A 26,194-nucleotide genomic window follows, 5' to 3' on the forward strand; every position below is an offset into this window, starting at 1 on the left:
GGCTCAGAGGAGACTGTTAACCAAGCTATCAAAACAGCTGCCATGCTGCTCTTGAAATAGAGCCAGAGGATCTTTTCTATCCCAACTGAGAAGGCAGATGAGATGTCATGTCCAAAGGATGGCAGCACCCCTTTCAAACTGCGCTCAGTCCTACCCTAAATTCTGTTCTGGAGTGGGGTTTGCAATCATGATCTTTTAACTCTGGAAGTACTACAGCCAAAGTTGATTCCTTTACCAACTCTGACCTGCTTTGAACCCACTCTATCACAGGGAGCTGGGAACAGAACAGGGATGGAGGCAATGATCGTAAAATAATCCATTTCAATGGGGGTGCCGCATCATTTTACTTTGGATTTCATGTCTCCTGTGTGAGGGATGTTGGCATAATTTCACTTTCACCAGTTCCCAGTTACTGAACAACGCAACTGCACATTCTAGCAGTTTAGAGAGTAAAGAATAATTTGTCGTGACTGGAAAGAGGCAAGGCTGTGATTAGATTTTCCGATACATCTCTTGGATGTATTAGGGCAGTAATGAGCATGGGAAGATGCTGTTTTCAGAAACTTGCTGCCAGCACCAAGAAGGCCTTACTGGAATAGCAAAGGTTAGATGCAGATGTAAAACTGAGTCAGGAAAGGTGAGCATAAGGCTGTATTCTCCCAATATCTCCACTGTTCTACCCTCTTACTTTTGTTCATTCACGATGCATGATCAATCAATCGGCTAATGTAAGTGCACCCCCATTTCACACTCTCTTAGTTTGGTGAGATTTCACTTTTATTATTCTTTCATGGGATGTGAGCGTTGCTGGCAAGACGAGCAATTTGTTGTCCAGCCCAAATTGCCCTCAAAATTAGGCCATTTCAGAGGAAGTTGAGGGTCAATCATGTTGCTGTGGGCCTGGAGTCACGAAGGCAAGACCCTAAAAGGCATTCGTGAACCAGATGGGTTTTTACGTCAGTTGGTCGTTTCATTGTTGCCATTGGATTTTTAATACCTGAATTCAAATTCCATCAGCTGCCGTGGTAGTATTTGAACCACCGTGGTAGTATTTGAACCTATGTCCCCAGAGCATTTTCCTGAACTTCTGAATTACTAGTCCAGAAATACTATCACTTACCCCACCATCTCTCCCTGTGCACCCATGTTAGTGGCGATAATCCTCAAATCTTGAACATTGTGACTCATCTCTAAAACACTTTCACACATCTTCAAATGGCATCATTAGCGCCAATTCACAAAAGCATGTCATCATTGTGCGTTTGTCTGATTTTCACCTTCACTGATTTCACTGCATTCTCTTGGTCGTGAACATTCCTCAGAGCACTTTGTAGATATATCTTGCAGGAGAAAAGCACAAATGCCTAGGAGAAGACAAGGACCAATGGGGGACCCCGACAGATTACAGAAACTTCAGCGGTGTAGAAAGAGGCTCTTGAACAAGCAAACATCCTTCGGGGCCGGTGATGACAAGACTGGCAGCCCAGCGGGGAAGGTTAACAACATTAATATTTTATTTTGCAACTGCCGCAAAGTTTTCAGTTCGATCTTCATTTTGGTGCATTGACCACTCTTATGAAGTGTTTAATTTGCAAATCAACATTCTCAAAGTACCATTATCTAATATTATCTTGTCTTCTGTTCTCCAGTGCCATCAAATTAAGATCAAGAGCCAGCGATGGGAAAAGAACGAAGACGTTCATGATCTGAAACCTTCAGAGTGCTCTTGCATAACACACATGTAGCAGGCATTGGTGCAAACACACAATCTTAGTTGATCCATCTAGACAAGTAGATGGAACTGCACTGGGTGGTTTACGTGAATCAAATGAGCAAAATCAGAGAATGGTGAAAGGGACAGTTGATGAGGGATCTCCGAGGAGGATGTTGAACTCTACTATGAGGACAGAAATATGGAATCCCTGGAGACTGTGCTGAAAAGGTGAATGCTGGAGGCAAAGCAATAATCACTGACATTTTAGCAGGCCTACCAGACACAGTACACACTTGCAGACAGTTGTGTGAGAACCCAACTAGATGGTTGTGGATGATGACACTTTTCAGCTCTACAATCTATTGTGGGACATGTGGAAAGGTCCATGGAAATTAGAACTGGCCTGCTCTACCTGTAGGCTCAGATGGTGATAATGCAGACTGGCTGGGGGTGTCTGTGGTTTTGAGAAGATTGTCGAGTGACTAAATTAAGGCTTGCAAAGCGTCACTGATTTCCTCCGTTCTTCCGTCCTGCTAATAGGTCTCATTGATGTGCTGCTGTTCTTTGGGATGGGGGAGTGACTGAATGGATGAAGTAAGTACTAATGTTTCTCAGAACATTGGCACATCTCATTCATTATCATCCCCTCCATCGTGATGATGCCTCTTTTCCAGCTGGCCCACATAGCCCTTGCAAGGTTATAGGAGGAGTGATCAGTCGTGCAGATTTCACAAGGTCTTCAATCTAGAGGTCATTGGCCGTGTTACTGTTGCACTGTGCTCTGATTGACATGCATCTTGAAGAGAATGTTGCTTGTATGTGGCACCCATGCAGCTCTGAGAAATGGTCATCAGCCAAGAACAATTCAGGACACAGAAAGGTGAACTGTAGTCTTCCACTGTCCCTGCTGAAGCTGCAGGGGCACTACTAAACACCCCCCAACCCCAGGGGGGCCCTCCGTAGTGGCCTGTCCCGCGATCAGGGCCCACAGATCGGCCGGCCGGCCTCTCTATCGGGGGGCCTCCTTTTCTCTGCGCCGGCTCCTGTAGCCCTGTGCCACCTAGTGTTGGGGCTGGCGTGGGGAAAAAGGCCACTGCACGGACCCTGCAGCGCCGGGTTCACGCAGGGATCGGCAGCTGGAGCGGCATGGGCCGCTCCAGCGCAGTGCTACCCCACTGGCTCGGAGAATCAGGTCTCGGAACGGGCGCCAACGCCGGAGTAAAACACTCCCCTTTTTTATGCCGGCGTCGGCACTTAGCGGCCAATCGGAGAATCCCGCCCCTTGTTCCTAAGCAGCTATCCTCTCAAATGGTCGCAGTTAGAAACATTGCAGGGATATTTGACAACTGGATTATGAAGACATTTTGCTAGCTCTCCAAAAATTGCTCCTTGGGAACACAGACCTACATGAACCTCTTCATGTTTGCACAGAATTTGAGCATTACTGGATTGGAAGCCCTTCTGGTTCACATGCTTCAGGTTGGATGAAGGCTGTAATCTTTGGGAAGCCTTGTTGTGTTTTGCTGTCCATCATGTGTTATGTAATTTGGAATAACAAGCTGCCACTTGATGCAGTTTTGAGTAAAAGATGCTCCAGACGTTGAAGTGAGTTCAATGTGTTTTATTGAACTATTAGCACAGTTCTCAATGAGTTCGACTCTCTGCTAATCTAAATGTAGTAACTCCGTCTAACTGAACCAGCCATACTCTAAGCCACGTGCTGGGGTGTGATGCTGAGGGTACACCCTGTCTCACTCTGTAGATGTTGGTTTGTGGAAAGAGGCGGGATGTGAGTCATCCCTTTTATAGTGAGATACCACCCCTGAGTGTCCTGACTGCTCATTGGTTGTGTCCTATTCTCTGTGTTCATTAGCTGCATGTTTGCATATCATGACACATCACATAGGAGTGTTAGATATCAGTTAATCCTGGAAAATAATCAATCCTGTTGCATTTATATGCTGCCTACTGCGAAAACTCACCGTCTTCTTTCATATCCCTGAAGGAGCCGCAAGGAAAGAAATTCACTGCAACGGTTATTTCTGTTGTGCAGCATGACCATCTTGTTTAATCAAAAGAAAGTAATCTAGTAGGCTGCAGAGGTTGATCATATGCCCTTTCAACCATCGCCTTCTAAAGCATTGTTCTTTGCAGAGATCAAGGAAATTGACCATCTGCCTGTGTACCCTTTTGGACAGGTGTGGCCTTTGTCACTTCTTTTCCTCTTCTTTCATCAGTCCAGAAAGTGGCAATACACTTTACCCTTGACCTCTATGAAGCCAAGGATTGTAACAAAGCTTTGCCTACAGTAAACTTTGCAAGCACCTATGAGTGCTGCAAATCTCTCCTAGAAATGTAAGCATCTAAATAAACATCTTGGATAAAAGCAAATTACTGTGGATGCTGGAATCTGAAACAAAAACAGAAAATACTGGATAATCTCAGCATGTCTGACAGCATCTGTGGAAAGAGAATGGAGCTAATGTTTCAAGTCTAGTAGACTCTTTGTCAAAGCTCAATTTACTGGTTTGACTTCTGTATAAGTAATGCTTTCTAACACAGACCAACTTGAAAACCTAATCGGGCTTTGACAAAGAGTCACCTGGACTCGACATTAGTTCCATTCTCTAAATAAACATCTTGCAATCCAACCTCCATATCTCTGACAAATTATTTTTTAATATAAATTTAGAGTACCCAATTCCTTTTTTTCCCCAATTAAGGGGCAATTTAGTTTGGCCAATCCACCTAGCCTGCACATCTTTGGGTTGTGGGGGTGCGGGCCCCACACACACTGGGAGAATGTGCAAACTCCACACGGACAGTGACCCAGGGCCGGGATCGAACCAGAGTCCCTCGCGCTGTGAGGCATCAGTGCAAACCACTGTGCCATCGTGCTGTGCTTCTAGAAACACAAGTCGGACCTCTTAACATGTGTCCTGGAATTTAGTCATTGGGTTGAGAGCATATTGGCATACTTGCCGCTCATCTAATCCTTTCCCACATGCCGGGGTGTTACTAATGAGGCTATGGTGTCTGATTACAAAGCTGTTGATGCTCTGGTAAGTGCAAATGTCATGTGAGAGTACCTTTAAGAAATGGGTGTTTATAAATGGGTGTGTATAATAAATATCTGTAGTGAGAGTACCTTTAAGAAATGTATGTTTACTACTGCAGTGATGTCAGAGAGTGGATGGAGCTGGGCTATCTTGTCAGCTTTTTACTTTCGTTTTTGAGCAGGCTGCTATAGTGTTGAGTTTTTGGTTTCGTTTTCAGTGTTGGAGCTGAAGCCAGACCAAGCAGGTGTACTACTGTTCTCTCTGCCATCAAAATACTATCTCTTGATCATTTGGTGAATTAAGAGTTATAAATGTTCTCAGTAGAGAATGTAAACCTGGTGCTTCTGGTAAAAGATGTTTTAAGTCTTATGGATGTTAAAAGGACAGCTTACGGATTACTTAGTGTTGTATTCTTTGGGGGTTGTATTTGAATTGATGGTTGCTAAGATGTTCACTGTTTTTAAAAAGGTTAACTTGAGTTCATAGAATAAACATTGTTTTTCTTTAAAAAATACTTTTCCATTTCTGCTGTACCACACCTGTAGAGTGAGCTGTGTGCTTCCCACACCACAATCTATTAAAAGTTGTGGGTCAGGTGAACTCCATGATACACTTTGGGGTTCTCTAAACCCTGGCCCATAACACAAATTACTGTCATGAGCCCTTATACGCCCTATTCTTCCCTGAGGCTGGGTGATGCTTTCCCTCCTCTAGAATTCTATTTGAAAACAGATTTTCCTGAACTTCCTTTCAAATCTTCCTAGATTTTAGCCTTTGTGCCTTTTGTTTCAATTCTTCACAGGTTTGCTTGCTTCTTGATTTACTATTTATCTGTCAAAGCATTCTTAAGGTTTCCTCCTTTAAAGCACAAAATATTACCAATCCTGGAATACCGATCAAAGTTTTTCTCCAAAGATGGTGCCAGATCTGTCCGTCCAGTATTTCCAGGATTTACTGGTTTGACTTCTGTTTCAGTAATGCTTTCTAAATTCATGTGATTGCAATAAACTAGTACATGGCCACAGACAGACTTGAAAACCGTAATAGGGGAAGTTTGCATCTCTTTTTACTAAAGTCGTAAATGAAAGAGGTGCAGTTGAGGTACTGCATCGGTTTAAAATTGATGAAGCTAGAGCAGCACTGTAACACAGTGGGTAGCACTGTGGCTTCACAGCACCAGGGTCCCAGGTTCGATTCCCAGCTTGGGTCCTTGAGAAGGTGGTGGTAAACGTTCTCTTGAACTGTTATAGATCATGTGGTGGTCAGCAAAGTTGAAACCCCTAGAATAAATGGGACAGTGATAGCATGGATGCAAAATTGGCTGAGTGCGAGGAAACAGAGTACTGGTGAACGGTTGGACTGACTGGAGGTGTAAGTGCGGTTCCCCAGGATTCAATATTTGGACCATTGGTTTTCTTTATGTACATTGGGTACTCAACTTCGCAGATGTCCTCAAGGGAACTAGGGGTTTATGTGCATTAGGGGAGGCGGTGGTCTAGTGGAATTGTCACTGGAGTAGTAAACCAGAGACCCAGAGTAATACTCTGGGGATCTAGGTTCAAATCCCACCACTTCAGATGGTGAAATTCGAATACAATAAAAAAATCTGGAATTAAAAGTAATAATAACCATAAAGCCACTGTCGATTGTCGTAATAACCCATCTGGTTCACTAATGTCCTTTTAGAGAAGGAAATCTGCCGTCCTTATCTGGTCTGCCTACATGTGACTCCAGACCCACAGCAATGTGGTTGACGCTTAACTGCCTCCTCACATGCAATTAGGGATGGGCAATAAATCCTGGCACGATCTGCAACGCCCACCTCCCATAAAAATGAATAATTTTTTTTAAAAATCAACTATTGAAGGAGGGAGGGCAGGTTGAGCAGGGTTTAAAAAAGCATTTGAGATGTTGGACTTTACAATTGCAGCCATGGAGTACAAAAAGCAAGGGCGCTATGATGAACTGTTAATAAAATTTTAGTTGCCCATGATTGAAGTACTGAGCCCAGTTCTGGCACTGCACATTTGGAAGGATGTGAAGGCTTTAAAGGTGGTAGAAAAAAGATTGGTTAAAGAGGATGGAGACTTCAATTACATGGATAGATTAGAGAAGTTTGTTTTCTTCTTGGAGAAGAGAAGATTGAGAGGAGATTTGATAGAGCTGTTTAGAATCATGCGGGGGTCTATACAGACTAATTAGAGGGAAACTTTCCGTTGGCCACCAATTTAAGATGAATGGTAGAAGAACCAATGGGAACATGAAAAACTTTTTATGCAGCGGTTGGTTAGGATCTGAAATATACAACCTGAAAATGTGATAGAGGCAATTTCAGTCGCTTTCAAAAGGAAGTTCAGTAAGCAACTGAAGAGAGATAATTTGGACTGTGTTGGGCCAGGGGAGTGCAACCTGCTGAGTTATACTTTGCAGGGAACTGACCTAGACAGGATACATTTAATGGTCTTCTATGCTGTGACCATTCCATGAAGTTTCATCAAGTTCTTGAAGTGATACTGCCTCGGAGGCTGAATTTACCCATGTTATGATTGAGCCGTATAGATTAGGAAGATCTCCGGTTTGATTCCCAGCCTGTGCAGAGTCAATAATTGGTATGGTATTAAGTTCAGTGTCTTTCAAACAATAAACAAAAATGTATTTAAATTGATAAGGAGAGAAATCCAGCTTGCATGCATGATTACGTTTCTATGCTGTACATCTTATCAGAGGGAGTAAGCCATTTTACCAACTGGTCCACGTTCCACCTCCACCCCTCCACATCCAAACCCACCAGCACAATGCTTATTTTCTTCCAGGCTGCCCCTGTTCTCCCCTCCTTGTTTGCCCTGTGCCACAACAACCCAAATACACTTGCATCACTTGCCCCAACTACAATACTTGGTAAAGGGCTGTGCTGCCAGCACACCCCAGGTAAAAGATTTCCTTCAAACAGCCTGTATCCATCCCATTATCAACAACTCCCTACATAGTTCTACACCGCTTACTCTGTTTCCCCCCCCCCCCACCCCGATCCTTCCCTGCCATTGATGTAGTTGTCTTAAGCTGATTTGTGGGTTTGCACGATATGCAATGATCTGATCACAGTTGTTGTTATCCCACAAAATGGCATTGATGTGCCCGATTTCATCATTAAGCTTGCACAGTGGGCAAATGGCTTGGTCCCTATTTACTGAGGTTGATAATCATAGGGTATATGGCACTGAAACAGGCCACTTGGCCCAACCAATCCATGACAACATTAATGCTACATTCAAGCCACCTGGATTTTCCACATTTGAATTTGTCATTGTAACTCGTATGTATGTCTAGCTTTCCCTTAAACACTTCTTTGGTAGAGTTCCACATTCTCACCACTCTTTGGGTCAAGAAGTTTCTTGATGGCCATTTTATATTGACAAGTGGAAGCATAATTTTCATAATTTATAAAGACCTCTATGAGGCCACCCTCTATATAACTTTTTTTTTCAAGAGAAAAGAGACCCTGCCAGTTTATCCTTGTACACCTATACTTTTTTGTATTATCCTTGCAAATCATCTTTGCACCCTCTATATAACTTTTTTATAATCTGGCAACCAGAACTACAGTCAGTACAAATGTAATCTAATGTTCAATGCAGGCTTAGCATACCTACCCTATTTTTCGATTTTATTTCTCTAGAAATAAAACCTAGTACATGGATTGCTTTAGATATGACCTTGCTAATCTGTAACTTGACTTTACATTTAATGCATTTGTACTCTGAAATCCCTTTGTTCCTCTACTCCATCTAGGCTTGCACATTCTAAGTAATTTGTGACCTCTCTACTCTTGCCAAAATGTACTACCTCACATTTATATCTGTAATGAACTTAATTTGCCAATTATTTGCCTGTTTTGCAAATGTATTAATGTTCTCCTGTAATTTATTGCAGTCCTCTATTTATTATTCCCCCTGTTTGCCCCTCCCCCAAATTGGTGTCATCCTCAAATTTAGAAATTGACTTTGATTCAAAAGTCTCAATTGTTAATATAAATTGAGAACAGCGGTGGTCTCAGCGCTGATCCTTGTGGAACACCACTTTCCACCTCTGCCACTCTGAATAACTATATTTTATTCTCACTCTGCTTTCTGCCCAGAAGCCACCTAGCAATCTATTCTGCCACTTGGCCCCAAACTACACATTACATTAGTGCATTGTAGGACACCTATTGAAAATCCAATTAAAATACATCTACTGCACTTCCATTGTCTGCTCCCTCTTAACTGCTCAAATAATTCAAGAAGGTTGATCAAGAGTCAATACTGACTTCGTTATCTTTTCACAAAAAAATTAACACAAAGTGTAGTAGTCACCATGTGATGAGGCTAGAAAACTGGGTCTAACTGCATATGGGTCTAGTTCCCATTTTCAAGGGTTACATAATTTGTATATAATACATTGGTTTTCTATCCTTTGTAGTTAAATAGCAAAATTTACATTACTTTGGTAATCAAAGTTGATCCCAGCTTGGGGGTTTTGCTGCAATGCAGGCTATGAAGCTAGGTGATAAAATTGAGGGATTTAGTGCAGGAGGATGTAATTACATTGTCAAGTTTACGAAGGTAGTTTCCAATCTAAAAGTCAATATAAGAAATAATAATGCATAATGTTTACACAAGTGTGACAAAGCAATGATGTTTGCTAAACAGTTGGGCGGAATTTAGTCTGCTCCCACTGATTACAGAACTTGGAGCGGCACGGTGATACAGTGGTTAGCACTGCTGCCTCACAGATCCACAGAGTCCTGGGTTCAATTCCGGCCTCGGGTGACTGTCGCGTTTGCACTTTCTTCCTGTGTCTGCGAGGGCTTCCTCCAGGTGCTCCGGTTTCCTCCCACAGTGCAAAGATGTGCAGATTAGGTGGATTGGCCATGCTAAATTGCCCCCTAATGTCCAAAAAAAGGTTAGGTGGGGTTGCGGGGATAGGATGGAGGTGTGGGCTTAAGTAGGGTGCTTTTTCCAAGGGCTAGTGCAGACTAGATGGGACGAATGGCCTCCTTCACTGTAAATTCTATGAACTGGTGGGAGCCTCTGATTTCTTCACTCCAGGTGGTGTGACACTTAATTAATGGGCGTCACGGCACGGTAGCTCAATGGTTAGCACGGATGCTTCACAGCACCAGGGTCCCACGTTCGATTCCCGGATTGGGTCACTGTGCGGAGTCTGCATGTTCTCTCGTGTCTGCGTGGGTTTCCTTCGGGTGTTTCGGCTTCCTCCCACAAGTCCTTGTTAGGTGAATTGGACATGTAAATTCTTCTTCAGTGTATTCGAACAGGCGCCGGAGTGTGCGACTAGAGGATTTTCACAGTAACTTCATTGCAGTGTTAATGTAAGCCTACTTGTGACAATAATAAAGATTATTATTACAATCAGACATTTGCCTGGCTTGTGTCTCGTCAACCATCCAATCAAGTTCCCAGTTAGCTGGGACTCCTGAGAGCTGCGGGCCAATCAGTTTCCATTGCCTGCAATGCTGCTGCCAATATGCTCAGGTCTTTACCAAGGATCATTCCTGGATCTCTGGAGATGGGTGTGGAGGAAACCAAATTTGCAGTAATGGTATAGAGGACAAATTCAAGGAGTCCCTTCTAGATCATTATCTCAAGGAACCAACTAGGGAGCAGGCTATTTTGGATTTTACAATAATGCAATGGAACAGGGTTAATTAACATCCTTGAAGTGAAGGACCTTTTGGTAAAGAGAATCACAAAGTGATAACATTTTAGAGTGAGTTTGAAAGTGATTTTGTGAAATCTATGCTGGGTCTTAAAATCTGAACAGAGCAAACTGTATGGCACGACAAAGGCAGATTATAAAATTATATTCCTTGGATTCCATAGATTCCAAATCAGTCTCTGTGCATTATATTGAGAAGGATGTACTTCAAATATTCTAATTGCTTATTCTACTTCCTCTATGAAATAAGTATTGAAATGTATTGGACCATAACTTCCACCTAGTGGTGTAATGTCATGGCCCATTGGAATTAAAGAGTTTAAAGCACACTGACGTGCTCTGGAAAACTTTGTTCAGACCTCCGCATGCTGGAGCTGCTTGGAGCTTGCAAAGTACGTCCCCGAAAGCCCCTGCGAGGTGCAACTCCAGGAAACTCCTGAGGCCAAACCTTCCTACACTGGCTGCCAGAATGTAGGTTTAAAAATCTCAGAAGAGGGGTGTCGAAGTGGATATTGGGTCGGGGGTAGGGGGGTAGAGGTGTGGTGTCGAGGGTATTGGGTTTGGTTGTGAGGCCTGGGTGTCAGATGCATTTGGGGGAGGGGGTGCTGGTATGCTTGTGGGGGAGGGGGAACTTTCAGCCGGGCCTATGGGCTGGAAAGGATGGGAATCTTGTGGGGGTTGGATAATTCCATATGGAATAATCCTGGGGGAGGGCAAGGGGTGATTGTCAGGGGACTTGGTGAATACCCTTGGTTGATTAGTCAGGGGTGGGGTGTTGGGCTTGGTTTGGGTGTTAAAATAGTTATGCTGCACAAAGTGGTTTTATTTCTTCAAACATTTTCAGAGTAATTACAGGTGTAAAACTGGCCGAGCCATCTGAGGTTGGGGATCTAAATCACTGGATGGTTCCCAGTGTAGGACAATTGTGCTGGGGAAGTTGGTGCTTCTGGACAATTGTTGCGTAATGCTTGGCCTGGGAACTTTCAAGAGGAATTCCCCAGCGCATCTTTGGAGTACTACCACTCCCAACATTGGGGACCCCGGAAGTTACGGGCCAATTAAATCTGCTTCCAGCATATTTTTAGACAGAATATTTCAGATCACAACTTGCTGCATTTCTTAAATCCTTATGCCGCTTATAGTTCTTTTGCAGACACTGCGAGTCTGTGTCCACTTGTTACTGACCATTCTGTCACTGGGAGCAGCTTCTCCTTATTTGCTCAATCAAAACCTTTCATGATTTGAACATTTAGTTTCAAATCTCTTGACCTTTGTTCTAAAGAAGACAGCTGCAGTTTCTGAAGTTCTTCATCCCTGGTGCCATTCGAATAAATCTCCTCTGCATCCTTTAGAAGGATTTGACATGCTTCCTAAAGTGCGGTGTCTAAAATTAACACTCTTCCAGCTGAGTGTCTTGTCGAGGTTTTGCATAATTAACCTTGCCTTTGTACTCCAGTGCCATGAATAAAACATTGGGATCCTTGCTTTTGCTTAAATAAGCTTCTCAACTTGTCCTGCCACTTTTAAAGATTTGTGTATGCACGCCTTCAATCCTCTCTATCCTGCCTCTTTAAAATTGTTATTTTATTATATTTCTTCTCATTCTTCCTATCAAACTTCATCACATTTCTTTATATTAAATTTCATCTGCCATATATCTGCTTGTTGAAGTCATTTACCAGCCTCTTTGTTTCAGGTTTTGTGCCATATCCAGACTTTGAAATTATGTCCTGTGTCTTCAAGCACAGGTCATTTAATAAGCAAAGATTCTAATACTGACCTTGGGAACACCATTGTATTTCCCTCCAGCCTGCTCTCTGTCCCTTGGCTAATTTCATAATGCTGCCACTCCTTTGCTAACTCCACAGGTTTTAATGTTCTTCACAAGTCTAGTTATACTGCATTTGATCAAATGCCTTTTGAATGCCCAGGGCAGCACGGTAACACAAGTGGATAGCACGGTGACTTCACAGCGCCAGCGTCCCAGGTTCGATTTCCCGCTGGGTCATTGTGCAGAGTCTGCACATTCTCCCTGTGTCTGCGTGGGTTTCCTCCGGGTGCTCTGGTTTTCTCCCACAGTCCAAAGATGTGCAGGTTAGGTGGATTGGCCATGCTAAATTGCTCTTCGTGTCCAAAAATATTAGGAGGGGTTATTGGGTTATGGGGATAGGGTGGAAGTGAGGGCTGAAAGTGGGTCGGTGCAGACTTGATGGGCCGAATGGCTTCCTTGTGCACTATGTTCTATAACATCAATCACACTTTCCATGGCAATATTTTTAGATATTACACATGTAAAATCACCTGAATTTTCACTGCTTGATAGAGAGATATTTGGCTAGTTCTTCAGTTCATAAGCCTTTGGGATGTAGATTGAATACTCTGCAACATGAAACTTCTTATTTAAATCACATTGCAGATGGTGTTCCAGGTTTCGTATATTTTTTAAATTTAAAGTGAGTGAAATGTTGCACATCAAATACATAAGTAATTGAGGCAGGTGTAAGTGGGAAATATTGTAACCCAAGTAAAATGTGAATTGACTACACATCTTTTCAACAATAGCTTTTAATAAAGTGAGATTGTGTTCATATGGAGCAACTGTGGATGCTGGAAGTCTAATAATAACAGAAAATGTTGAAGATGCCTAGCGGGCCTGGCTTCATCTCTGGAGAGAAATATTGGGGACGGTTCTCCAGCCGCATTGTGACCGGCGCAAATCCCCTTATTGGAAGAATTCTTGGAGAGACCCGAAACTCAGTTTGCGCTGGGCGGCAAACAGTTCCCCATAATTCCAGGTCTTTTCCAGCTGGCGATAACCAAAATAGTGTATTTAAATAAATATGCAGGATCTTTTATGTTAAGCTTGATTCTTCTTGCTCCTGCAATTCTCCCACCAGCTGGCACAAATCACTACTGATCTCCACAAACAACACCAGATGCAATGACCACGCCGTGGGAGGATTAGGGTGTGGGGGAGGGGTGGTGCGGGGAAGAGAGAGAGAGAGAGCGCCGAGACCATGTTGCGTTATTGGAGTGGTTGACTAAAATTTAAATACACTCATTTCAAGGAGTGAGGCAGAGATATTTAGGAGTAGGTTATTTAAATAGGATGATGGAAACTGGAGATGCACAGAAGGAGCGTTCACAATATGGTGGAATTTAAAATGCAGATGGAGGATGAGAAGGTAAAATCAAACGCTAGTGTTTTGTGCTTAAACAAAGGAGATTACAATGGGATGAGAGAAGAACTAGCTAAGGTAGACTGGGAGCAAAGACTTTATGGTGAAACAGTGGAGAACCTTCCAAGCGATTTTTCACAGTGCTCAGCAAAGGTTTATACCAACAAAAAGGAAAGATGGTAGAAAGAGGGAAAATCGACCGTGGATATCTCAGGAAATAAGGGAGAGTATCAAATTGAAGGAAAAGGCACTCAAAGTAGCAAAGATTAGTGGGAGACTAGAGGACCGAGAAATCTTTAGGGGGCAACAGAAAGCTACTAAAAAAAGCTATAAAGAAGAGTAAGATAGATTATGAGAGTAAACTTGCTCAGGATATAAAAACAGATAGTAAAGTTTCTACAAATATATAAAACAAAAAAGAGTGGCTAAGGTAAATATTGGTCCTTTAGAGGATGAGAAGGGAGATTTAATAATGGGAGATGAGGAAATGGCTGAGGAACTGAACAGGTTTTTTGGGTCGATCTTCACAGTGGAAGACACAAATAACATGGCAGTGACTGATAGAAATGAGGCTATGACAGGTGAGGACTTTGAGATGATTGTTATCACTAAGGAGGTAGTGATGGGCAAGCTAATGGGGCTAAAGGTAGACCAGTCTCCTGGCCCTGATGGAATGCATCCCAGAGTGCTAAAAGAGATGGCTAGGGAAATTGCAAATGCACTAGTGCTAATTTACCAAAATTCACTAGACTCTGGGGTGGTCCTGGCGGAATGGAAATTAGCAAACGTGACACCACTGTTTAACAAAGGAGGTAGGCAGAAAGCGGGTAATTATAGGCCAGTGAGCTTAACTTCGGTAGTAGGGAAGATGCTGGAATCTATCATCAAGGAAGAAATAGCGAGGCATCTGGATGGAAATTGTCCCATTGGGCAGACGCAGCATGGGTTCATAAAGGTTAGGTCGTGCCAAACTAATTTAGTGGAATTTTTTGAGGATATTACCAGTGTGGTAGATAACGGGGAGCCAATGGATGTGGTATATCTGGATTTCCAGAAAGCCTTTGACAAAGTGCCACACAAAAGGCTGCTGCATAAGATAAAGATGCATGGCATTAAGGGTAAAGTAGTAGCATGGATAGAGGATTGGTTAATTAATAGAAAGCAAAGAGTGGGGATTAATGGGTGTTTCTCTGGTTGGCAATCAGTAGCTAGTGGTGTCCCTCAGGGATCAGTGTTGGGCCCACAATTGTTCACAATTTACATAGATGATTAGGAGTTGGGGACCAAGGGCAATGTGTCCAAGTTTGCAGACGACACTAAGATGAGTGGTAAAGCAAAAAGTGCAGAGGATACTGGAAGCCTGCAGAGGGATTTGGATAGGTTAAGTGAATGGGCTAGGGTCTGGTAGATGGAATACAATGTTGACAAATGTGAGGTTATCCATTTTGGTAGGAATAACAGCAAAAGGGATTATTATTTAAATGATAAAATATTAAAACATGCTGCTGTGCAGAGAGACCTGGGTGTGCTAGTGCATGAGTCGCAAAATGTTGGTTTACAGGTGCAACAGGTGATTAAGAAGGCAAATGGAATTTTGTGCATCATTGCTAGAGGGATGGAGTTTAAGACTAGGGAGGTTATGCTGCAATTGTATAAGGTGTTAATGAGGTCACACCTGGAGTATTGTGTTCAGTTTTGGTCTCCTTACCTGAGAAAGGACGTACTGGCACTGGAGGGTGTGCAGAGTAGATTCACTAGGTTAATCCCAGAGCTGAAAGGCTTGGATTACGAGGAGAAGTTGAGTAGACTGGGACTGTACTTGTTGGAATTTAGAAGGATGAGGGGGGATCTTATAGAAACATATAAGATTATGAATGGAATAGATAGGATAGATGCGGGCAGGTTGTTTCCACTGGCGGGTGAAAGCAGAACTAGGGGGCATAGCCTCAAAATAAGGGGAAGTAGATTTAGGACTGAGTTTAGGAGGAACTTCTTCACCCAAAGGGTTGTGAATCAATGGAATTCCTTGCCCAGTGAAGCAGTAGAGGCTCCTTCATTAAATGTTTTTAAGATAAAGATAGTTTTTGAAGAATAAAGGGATTAAGGGTTATGGTGTTCGGGCCGGAAAGTGCAGCTGAGTCCACAAAAGATCAGCCATGATCTCATTGAATGGTGGAGCAGGCTCGAGGGGCCAGATGGCCTACTCCTGCGCCTAGTTCTTATGTCCTTATGGTAGTGTAGCCACCTGAATTGGCCAAGTCCCGATTTAAAATGGCGAACGGCAAAGGCTGAAGGGAAATTCAGCCAACACAAGCAGAAACCAGCAGGTGCAGGTTTGCTGTGTATTTAACTCAGCAAAAGCCCAGACAGCATCGATACCAGCGACCATCAGCATAATCATGTATCAGCCATCTACATACTAATGAGCAATCTCCGGGAACAATAGCAACATTTGGGACACACAAAACTAAGCCAGACTCCCCGGCGCCAGCAGGAGCCAACACAAAAGAGGTTAACGAACACCTCATCGATCAGGGAACCGCTCCAGTACTGGAGAAATCGAACCAAGCGATTGGAACAAAGTCCAATTACCTAGAACCAGGTACAGGGTCCGCCCCGAAAAGCGGGAAGCCCCTGGGGACTATAAAGTTAAGCCCCCAAGTTCAACTCGCTCTCTTCTTCCTGCCCGGGTCACCCAGCAACGCGAACCAACCGTGACCGGTGCAGTGACCGCCGAAAGAAGTAAGTCTCAAGTCAACGCTCGCTACCAGATAGACGCTCCTAGCTACCAATCCGTACCAACTTCGAATCCCGCAGACTCAGAACCCGAACAAAAGGCCATTTGTTCCCTTGACCTGGTGGGCCAGTCCGAAGTGAAGTATAGGCCTGTTAGTTATAGAAGTAGCTTAGGCGTAGAAGTTGTGCATGAGTAGCGATTACTGTGTATAATAAATGTGCTTTGATTTGAATCTTACTAATCGGTGCATTGAGTTATTGATCATTACTTGGACTTGAACCTCGTGGCGGTATCATAAAGATACCTGGCGACGCGAGAGCAAAGGTAATAAAGCAGAGCAATTGATCCAACCGAAAAGTTAGCAACAATAGCTGCCTGAATAATGACTTGGGGATTGTTGACATAAACTGAAGCAAACAGACAAGGATGTAACAGTGTACTCCTTTAACATTACAATATTGTCTAAACAAAAGTACAGTTATAGGTATTCTAAGTTCTTACTGGCCGTAGAGAATTATATATCCAAATGATCATCTTCTGTCCTTCCTTCTTTTTGATCTGTGCATGTCCAGCATTTTTGTTTTTTCATGAGTAGTGTTTCATGGCAAACAAAGAAGATCTCGCCAAAGATTTCGGATTCAAGCTAGTAACCTGACAATTTAGTGAACCAGTCCTCAACAGACCTGGTGGAGGAATAAGAGCTCAAAAATTTAGTTCACATGTCTGCTTTTAAAACAAAATCAGTACTTGAGCTTGTAACCGTGAGAGAGGCCGAGAACTCTCTAATTAGCTCCAGTCATTTCAGCAATACTGAATGATCGAAGAAACATTCTTTATTTTTGCAATTGCTAAATGCAATAGGCAATGGATAAATCTTACCGTGATTACTGTTTCAAGTTCACTCATGTATTTCAAGTAAAGTAATCCAGTTTGTTGGTTTTCAGTTGGCCTTGAATGAGTGCTTATCAAGTTACTGTCCCAAAGGCTGGTGTGCAGATGAAATCACAGAATCTAATTTATACAAATTGAGGAATGAAAGGTTATTGATCTGTTTTATTAGAAATTGTCAGAGCTAGAGGAAGGAGATGTGGCTGTAAAAGTGAGTTTTGGTAGTTACCTGATCAAACCTAAGAATGGAAATAAAACCAATGAAAGTGAATGAGGTAAGAGAGACCTGAAAATCGTGTTGGAGGGATGAGTTAAACTTCTTGTGGTGGGTGTTCCTGGAAGAGAAGTGGCAGTGAATAAATGCTAAAATAGAAACAAAATACTATGGATGCTGGAAATCTGAAATAAAAATAGAAAATGCTGAAAATGCTCAGCAGGTCAGGCAGCCTCTGGAAAGAGCAAAGAGTTGATGTTTCAGGTCAATGACCTTCCATTAGAACAGAAATTGTTCCTATAATTTACTTCTTACTGCCTGATAACAAGTTTTCTTCCTGATTGTAGCAAACATTGAGTTCTCTTTTAGGATGGTGATATTGAAATTGAGACTATCTAGTGTAAACGCAATTTGTTACAAGACACTTTAACACAATGGAAATCCTTGCGATAGAGGCCTGCTAGGTATTAATGTCATGTTTTTTTTGTTCTTAATCACATGGATATTGGAAAATGCCCAGAAAGTTGAATTTAAAAAAAAAAAAAACTTGGTTCTTTTGTTGGCTCAGGCCATTTTTATTCATGTGTCTATTAAGGCTATTAGCCAACGCTGAAAAAATGATTTGCCGAGTTAATGATCCACAAAGCTAATTTCAATTCAGGGCATGGCGTCAGCCTTGTTATTTTGATCACTTATCATTTTCTTTTAATTTCAGAGCTCCCAATATGTTCAATGTGTGGCAGGTTGTCTGCAGCTAATGCTAAGAATCAATGAATATCGTTTTGCCTGGGTAGAAGCTGATGGGGTGAACTGGTAAGAATTTCTACATACACTAATTTATTCCATGCACATTGGTCAAGTAGTCTATTATGATGGGTTTTACATATTCTGTGATAAGTGTTTTGAGGAAATGTATTGCAGCTAATTACTTGATTACTGGAGGCAAATTTATTCATACTGAACTGTCAAATTAGTTGTACAGGAGTAAAATACTGTGGATGGTGGAAATCAGCAATTAAAACAGAAAATGCTCAGCAGGTCTGGCAGCATCTCTGGAGAGCGGAACAGCACGGCAGCACAGTGGTTAGCACTGTTGCTTCACAGCGCCAGAGACCTGGGTTCGATTCCCGGCTTGTCTGTGCAGAGTCTGCACGTTCTCCCTGTGTCTGCGTGGGTTTCCTCCCAGAATCCTGAAAAACATGCTTTTTAGGTAAATTGGACATTCTGAATTCTCTGTGTACCCGAACAGGCGCCATAGTGTGGCGACTAGGGAATTTTCACAGTAACTACATTGCATTGTTAATGTAAGCCTACTTGTGACACTAATAAAGATTATTATTATTATTAGTTAAAGAAAAATTGGGTAGCATGGCAAGGTGCTGTGCCCATTGTCAGCTGTCACCATTGACCTTTTACCTTCTGACCAATTCTGGCACCCCTTCAGTACCACTTACCCACCTTTATCCAGGCCCTTCACTAAGACCTGCCAGTCTGGCTTCAACAAACCTTGCTTTCCTGATTGCCCAGCTCCAATGGCAATCATAGCACAGCTGGGACTAAAGAGCTGTTGGCCTTCAGCTGTCAGAATTGGGAGGTGGAAGTCCCATCCGATGGCTGTTCTGTTCAATCAGCTCGGGGCTTTCTGGACACTTGGCGGCGAACTCACCCATGACTTTAAAGCTGGCATTTAGGACCATGGCCTCTGTGTAGAATTCCATCCATTGTTTTAAATTGTGAATTTGCCTTAAAAATAGTTGCTGTTTTGATGAAGATAATTGAACTGGACCTTTAAATGTTTTTCCCTTACAGATGTTGCTGGACCTGCTTGAATATTTCCAGAATTTTGCTTTTATGACAATTTTATTATATTCTATTTTGTGGTGGTCCTCATTCCATTTCATAATTCTTTGAAAGATTGTCTGCTTGTCATCTTCCTCATTTAGCCAACAGGTACAAATAATCAACTGTTTCTATTTTTGGAGAAACAAGTGAACAAAATTTAGAAAGCAAAAAGGTGAAGTCTAAATCTTCAAAAGAGTTATAGGATCAGTATACTATAATAGAACTCACCCCCCAGAAAGACACTTTTCCACCCCCCACCCCTCCAAGGACAGAGACGCTGTGAGGCAGCAGTGTTAACCACTGTGCTACCGTATATTTCCAGGTATTATATACATCTATATTTGGCCAGCCAATTAAATCAATAATTAAAATTCCACATGCACACGTCACATCATCGTGACGTTAGATGGACTATTCCTATGGAATTGGAACCGCTTCAAATTCCAGAAACAATGGAAGAGGCAGGTGATGGATGGGGGGATATTGCATAATTTGGGCAAATATGTACAAAGAACAATAAAGCACAGGGACAGGCCCTTCTGCCTTCCAAGCCCGCACCGACCATTGTTCCTGCCTAAACTAAAACCGTCTGCACTTACGGAGTCTGTATCCTTCCGTTCCCATGCTATTCATATATTTGTCTAGATGTCCCTTGCATGCCACTATCGTACCTGCTCCCACCACCTCTCCAGGCAGCGCATTCCATATATTTACCACCCACTACGTTTATAAAAAAAAAACCTGCCTCGCCCATCTTTCCAAAACTTTTGCCCACGCACTTTAAACCTATGTCCCTTAGTACTTGACTCTCCAACCCTACAAAAGAGCATCTGACGATCCACTCTATCCATGCCACTCAGAATCCTGTAGACCTCTATCAGGTCACCTCTTTAGTGAGAACAGACTGAGTTTATCTAACCTCTTCTCATAGCTAATGCCCTCCATACCAGGCAACATCCTGGTGGGGTTACTGGGTTACAGGGATAGGCTGGAGGTGTGAGCTTAGATGGGGTGCACTTTCCAAGGGCCGGTGCAGACTCAATGGGCCGAATGGCCTCCTTCTGCACTGTAAAAATTCTATGAAAAGAATTCTATGATTTTCTAAACCACTTCTGTACCCTCTCCAAAGCATCCACATCACCTTCTGGTAGTGTGGTGATCAGAATTGTACACACTATTCCAAATGAGGCCTAACTAAGGTCCTGTAGTTGGTATGATTTGGAAATCCAGAACCTGGATGAATGGTATCAGAACCTGGATGAATGGTATCAGAACCTGGATGAATGGTATCAGACAATGTGGATGTCGGTCTTTGAAAGGTTCAGAGAGCAGCCTGTATTTGCAATCCATGTGGAAACTAGCAACATTAGTCGGATTGAGAAAAGGATCATGACTGGGGAATATGAAGAGACTGAAAAAGCAAAACTTCAAAACTAGCCTTCTCAATACTATTTGTGCCACCCTTTAAAAGTTCAATAGGTGTATGGCTGGAAGAATAGGAGGAATGGTTTCAACTTCAATAGTGCAGTGAAACCATTTTTGGAACAGGGATTGACTGAATAGGTGGGATATTCACCACTTGCACTGACTGGAGTCTGTGTTTTGGCACGATGAATAGAGGGTAGCCATAAGCTAGTAAGCTCAGGGATGACATGGCAAGGCATGATTTGAACCTATGGGAGCTTATGAAGTGTATGGAATGAGTGAAAAACCGCATCAAAGCTATAATCTGAATTTTTCGCCTGCCGGGCACACGCAGCAGGCCCAGAGGTGACGAAATATATTTCCGGCTGTGGTCGCCCCAGAGCGCAATTTCACGCTGGCTGGCCAATTCCTGGCCATCCAACAATAAACACACTCTGTGAAAGGCTGAGTACTGTTGGGGAGGGCCGGCGCTAAGAAAAGGGACAGTATGGGCTGGCATTTCTAATATGTTAGCTTGGTGGGGGCAGCCAATGCGGAACTGTCTCCGGGAGCTGCTGACCCTCAGAAAATACCTATCAACGTCAAAACTATGCCACGAGTGTCTAGACAGCATTATCATACACAGACCTTCGTCCCCAGACACCTTTTAAAAGTTTATTTCAGCCCTGACAGTTCATTTCGCTCTCGACAGAGGTTGCAGCTAAAACGTAAAGGCCGTCTAACCAATTGGCCTTCCCGTCAACTGTAAAAGCAAACGGGCCACGTAAAATTGGGTTCAGTTGGCCCCCTAATGGACTAAATTACTTGCTAGATTGTCAGCGGGCATGCTTCCGACTCTTGTGCACACCCACTGACCAAAATATTACGTGAAAGCACATTAACCTGGGGGCACACACCCGACGTCTGCTCCCACAATTTCACGAGCTTATAGGTTGGCTGCACACCTGCCGACCAATGTAAAATTCTGGCCTCTGTAAAAGTATGTTACAAATGTACAATATTTCTCAAACCTACAGCCATTTCAGAAATTAATTTCTTACATCTCATTAGCCTTTTGGGAAGTTCCATTTTTCAAGGTTATGGTTATTGTATGTATACAGAGAAGACTCCTATTCCATTTTTGAGAAAATCTTATTTAAACAAACTAAGCAAAATGTTTGAATGTCATTTTTGTAGATGGATTACCAATGGCACGTGTTCTAATTTATAATATTTTTGAGAATTTGTTTTGCATTCCATTTGCTTGGTTTATACATTTCCCTTTCAGAATAGAATTTGGGCAAAGATGAGAATAAAATGTTCTTAATTGCTTCATGTTTAAAGTAGGTTTGCTGGGATTTCATCTCCCTATCAATACAAAAAGTGATGCAGGACGTGGATAGACTTTAGACCAGTTATTTCCCAATGTCGATGAATATTTTGATTCAGTTATTTCTGTAACATTTTCAATTGAACATACTGGCTATTCAAACCAACTTCTTTGTTTCTGTATTGCAAATCTTAATTGTTTTGATCCTAGTTTGGAAGGTTACAAGTTGTGGATGTTTAAGCTATTTTGAATGGATTGTTACATTTTTGATCAAAAGTGTAATTTTATTTTTTTTAAACGCATTGAAATCTTTTCTTCCCTTCCCCCACAGCATCATCGCCGTTATAACCAATAAATGTGGCTTCCAGCTGCAGTATCAGATGATTTTCTCCTTCTGGTTACTGGCCTTCAGTCCCCAACTGTGTGAATACTTACGCAGATTGAACATCGTTCCGGCCTTATCAGATATTCTTCAGGAATCTGTGAAAGAAAAAGTCACTAGAATCATTCTGGCAACATTTAGGGTACGTATGCAAGAGTCAATATGATAGATAGCATAGTTATAATATACTTTTTGGTATCTTTATCGTTAAGTGATGTTCTCCCAGCATGATTGTGGAACATACATCTTTGTCACGGCAGAGCAGATGAGTAACTATCAGGTTGGTGAGGTTTGATCCGTTGGTCTCATGTGAGTTTTTGAAAAATTTCCAGAAGTGATGTGTTTCTGTTTTCATTAAGTTCCTTTGTTCCTGGTAATTTTAATTAAGGTAATTAAGCTCCTGGTGCCTGAAACAGTTCTAGCTATTTCTTTTCAGTGTTGGTATTTATTCAAATTGTGGAGGCTAATGAGTGAGCAAGATAGCAAAATCGCATTTCCTTTAATAAGGTCTTGTACTTAGTTGCCCTTTGTCCCTAATACACATTTGGAAGCTATTTTGGTTAACTAATGTCAACAGAATATTTATTTTACTGCACAAACATAGATTATATGCAGTGCACCTGCTTCTTGAGGGAGGGGTAATGCTAATCGTAGCATTTTGTGTAGGCGAAAGTAATTTGTCTATCTAGCATATTTATCAATTTTCTTAACATTATAACACATATCTATCAAGTAAGTACTTTTAACATAGTTTATTAAGTAGCAATAGTTCAGAAAAAATGCATTGCCTAAATAGATAGAAGAAGTATAACAACCCAGTTGAGAGCGGTTCTTTGATTCCAGAGGATGAATGGATGGTTGGCGTGGAGTGTCTTGATCCCAGTAGCTTGTGATAGCAACATTCCGCTCTCAAAAGTGCAACATTCCGCTCTCAAAAGTGCGAGGGAACTCTCTTCACTGCCCCTCCCTTCATCTTGCTTATTCTTTCCTGGTCCATCTTCCAACCAAAGAAGGTGGCTGCCTGATGAGAACTGATGCCTGGCTCGGACTGTCCACTGTCTCTGAATATTCAGTAATATACTTCATTTCTTGAGGCTGGCAGGTTACCCTATATCAATCACTTGTTTGTATATGTGTAACCAATGAATACAGGACTGGTACCCAAGAACCCAGGATGGTCCCCTCCCCCGTCCATCATTTAGTTTGAAGTCACTTTTTAGTTTACCACACACTGAGGGTCATTTGTTCGCCCTTGCCAGCGACTTGTTCAAATAAAAGGGTACACAAAGCACCAGAAGACTCCTTGCTATTAGTTCTGGAATGAATACTGTACATCTTTATTTTGCTTCAGTCCCTGGCTGCTAAGAATGTGAAAAGAAATAAAGTATACAACTTCTGCTAAGTGTTTACAATACAATGCCTACTAACTTTATAAAATTCTTAAGGGCACTATTTCTCACAGTATGATTCTATAACAATTCTTAAGGGCTCTATATTTCACAGTATGATTCTAGAACTAAACGTCCTTTTAAATTCATCTGGTCATTTAAAACAATTTAATTACATTTTTAGCTGTTTTAAGACTTTTAAAAGTTCTTTCATATGATATGGGAGTGTTTGGAAAAGCCAACATTTGTTGCGCATCTCTAATTGCCCTTGCTTCACATGGTAAGGGCAATTGAGGATCAACCATACTGCTGTGGGTCTGGAATCACATGTAGGCCAAACCAAGTGAGGAAGGCAGATTTCCTTCTCCAAAGGACATTAGTGAACCAGATTTTTATTTTTTTTAATAACAATCTGTGATAGTTTTCATGATGACCGAGGAGCAATAACTTGGTATTCCAGGTTTAGTATTGAATTTAAATTCACCAGCTGCAGATGGGGTGTGAACCTTAGTTCCCAGAGCATTAGCCTGGGTCACTGGATTTCTAATCTAGCGACATTGCCAACATGCAACCATCTCCACACTAGTCTAGATTAGTCTGAATTTAGTCCAGATTATTTTAGTTCCAATATTTTTGAACATTCCTTTGGGTGATTCCCATGTGCACAAAGTTTCAATTGTATCTATCCTTTCCTTGATTTAGGAATGTTGTTTGAAACTCTGCTTGGTAAATTTAGATACTGCACTATATTTTATGCCTCCACTTTAAAATCTCAGTTTAGTCTTAAAAGGTTAGAGCCTCATCACAGACTTTATTTTTCAATATTTGGTTTTGCTAGATATCAAATAAATGAGTAAATAACCTGACAGTGGCATCATGCTGTTATATATTTACATTGAATGTATTTCATCAAACTCCTAAGACACAAGGTAAAGGATTATGAAATAATATAGTTATTGGCCGGAATTTTCCGGCTGTTCTCGCGGGTTTGATCATCCCGTCCCACCGACGCGACAGCGGGTTTTCCGGTGGCAGGGGATGCATAGAGCAGGAAACCAAATTGACAGCGGCGGGATCAAAAGATCCTGCTGCCAGCCAATGGTGGGCCACATCTGCCATGGCGAATCGCGTTTGCCCAGGGGGTGGGGATGGGCGGCATGTGAAAAATCCCGCCATTGTTTAATGAAACAGAGCACTCTTAACAGCGTATGTGCAATTTTATTTCAGCTGAACACGTTGCATTCCCTTATGCTTTTCCTTAACTTGGGAAGGTGGCCCATTAACTCTGCATTAAACTGACTTTGGCTTTAACTGGAAAATAAATATATTAAATGGCAAGGATACAGCATAACTATTACAGTAGTTATTAAAATTGGCTTTCTCATTGAGTAAGTAATAATTTGATTCCTGCCAGGTGTGGGTAAACTATATGATTTGTAGTTTCAATTTTGATGCAGTTGGAAATCTGGGCACACATTGCATCCAAAATTGGCCTAGTTTGAACATCTTCCAACACCTTCAATATTCGCTCCCTCTAACATCACTGCAAAAAGGGCACTCCAATCTCTTGGAAAGTCAAGATTGCTGGCCTGCCATGCCATCGTGATGTTGTGGGACCCGCCTTCTGAAAATATTTTAACTAGGTATCAAAAAATATGGTGGGCAAAGCTGGCAGTGTAGCCAGCGGGTTACATACCGCTTTTCTTGTCTATGTCAAAAAATGATAACATTCTGCCCCGAGTTAAATTTTAATGTGTACCATCTACAAAATGCACTGCAGGAACTCATCAAGGCTCTTTCGACAGTACCTTCCACACACTCAATTTGTACAACCTAGAGAAGGGCAAGAGCGGCAGACCCATGGAAATACCACCACCCCTCAAGCCACATAACATTCTGGCTTGGAACCATAACACCTTTTCTTCACTTTCGATAGGTTAAAATCTTGGTATTCCCTTTCTACTGTGGGTTTTCGTACACTACATAGACTGCAGTAGTTCAAGAAGGCAGCTCGCAATCACCAGGGCAATGAGAGATGGGGAACAAATGCTGGCTAAGCTTGCAACTCTTGCATCTGAAGAACAAATACAAACGAGTGATTAAAGCTGCCTTTTTACTTGCAGCAATTAGAATTCCTTGCCTTGAATGGTGTCATGTGAGAGTACCTTTAAGAAATGGGTGTTCATAAATGGGTATGTACACCTATCTGTAGTGAGAGTACCTTTAAGAAATGTGTGTTTACTACTGCAGTGATGTCAGAGTGGGTGGAGCTGGGCTGTCTGTCAGCTTTTTACTTTTGCTTTAGGCTTTTTGCTGCAGGGTGGGTTTGGTTTCATTTTAGT

At 42.1% G+C, this 26,194-nt stretch overlaps 1 protein-coding gene across 3 annotated transcripts in view; it reads left to right on the forward strand.

Annotated features, from left to right (window-relative positions):
* atp6v1h (ATPase H+ transporting V1 subunit H) overlaps positions 1-26,194 on the forward strand; it is a 155,707-nt gene that overhangs the window by 53,627 nt on the left and 75,886 nt on the right. For all 3 annotated transcript variants that reach the window (XM_072467771.1, XM_072467772.1, XM_072467770.1), the window contains 2 exons: positions 18,222-18,319; positions 22,414-22,606. In XM_072467771.1, the coding sequence (XP_072323872.1) occupies positions 18,222-18,319; positions 22,414-22,606 (291 nt within the window). The remainder of the gene's footprint in view (positions 1-18,221; positions 18,320-22,413; positions 22,607-26,194) is intronic.

The sequence above is a fragment of the Scyliorhinus torazame genome, chromosome 11, assembly GCF_047496885.1.
Source record: "Scyliorhinus torazame isolate Kashiwa2021f chromosome 11, sScyTor2.1, whole genome shotgun sequence".
Taxonomy (NCBI): Eukaryota; Metazoa; Chordata; class Chondrichthyes; order Carcharhiniformes; family Scyliorhinidae; genus Scyliorhinus; species Scyliorhinus torazame.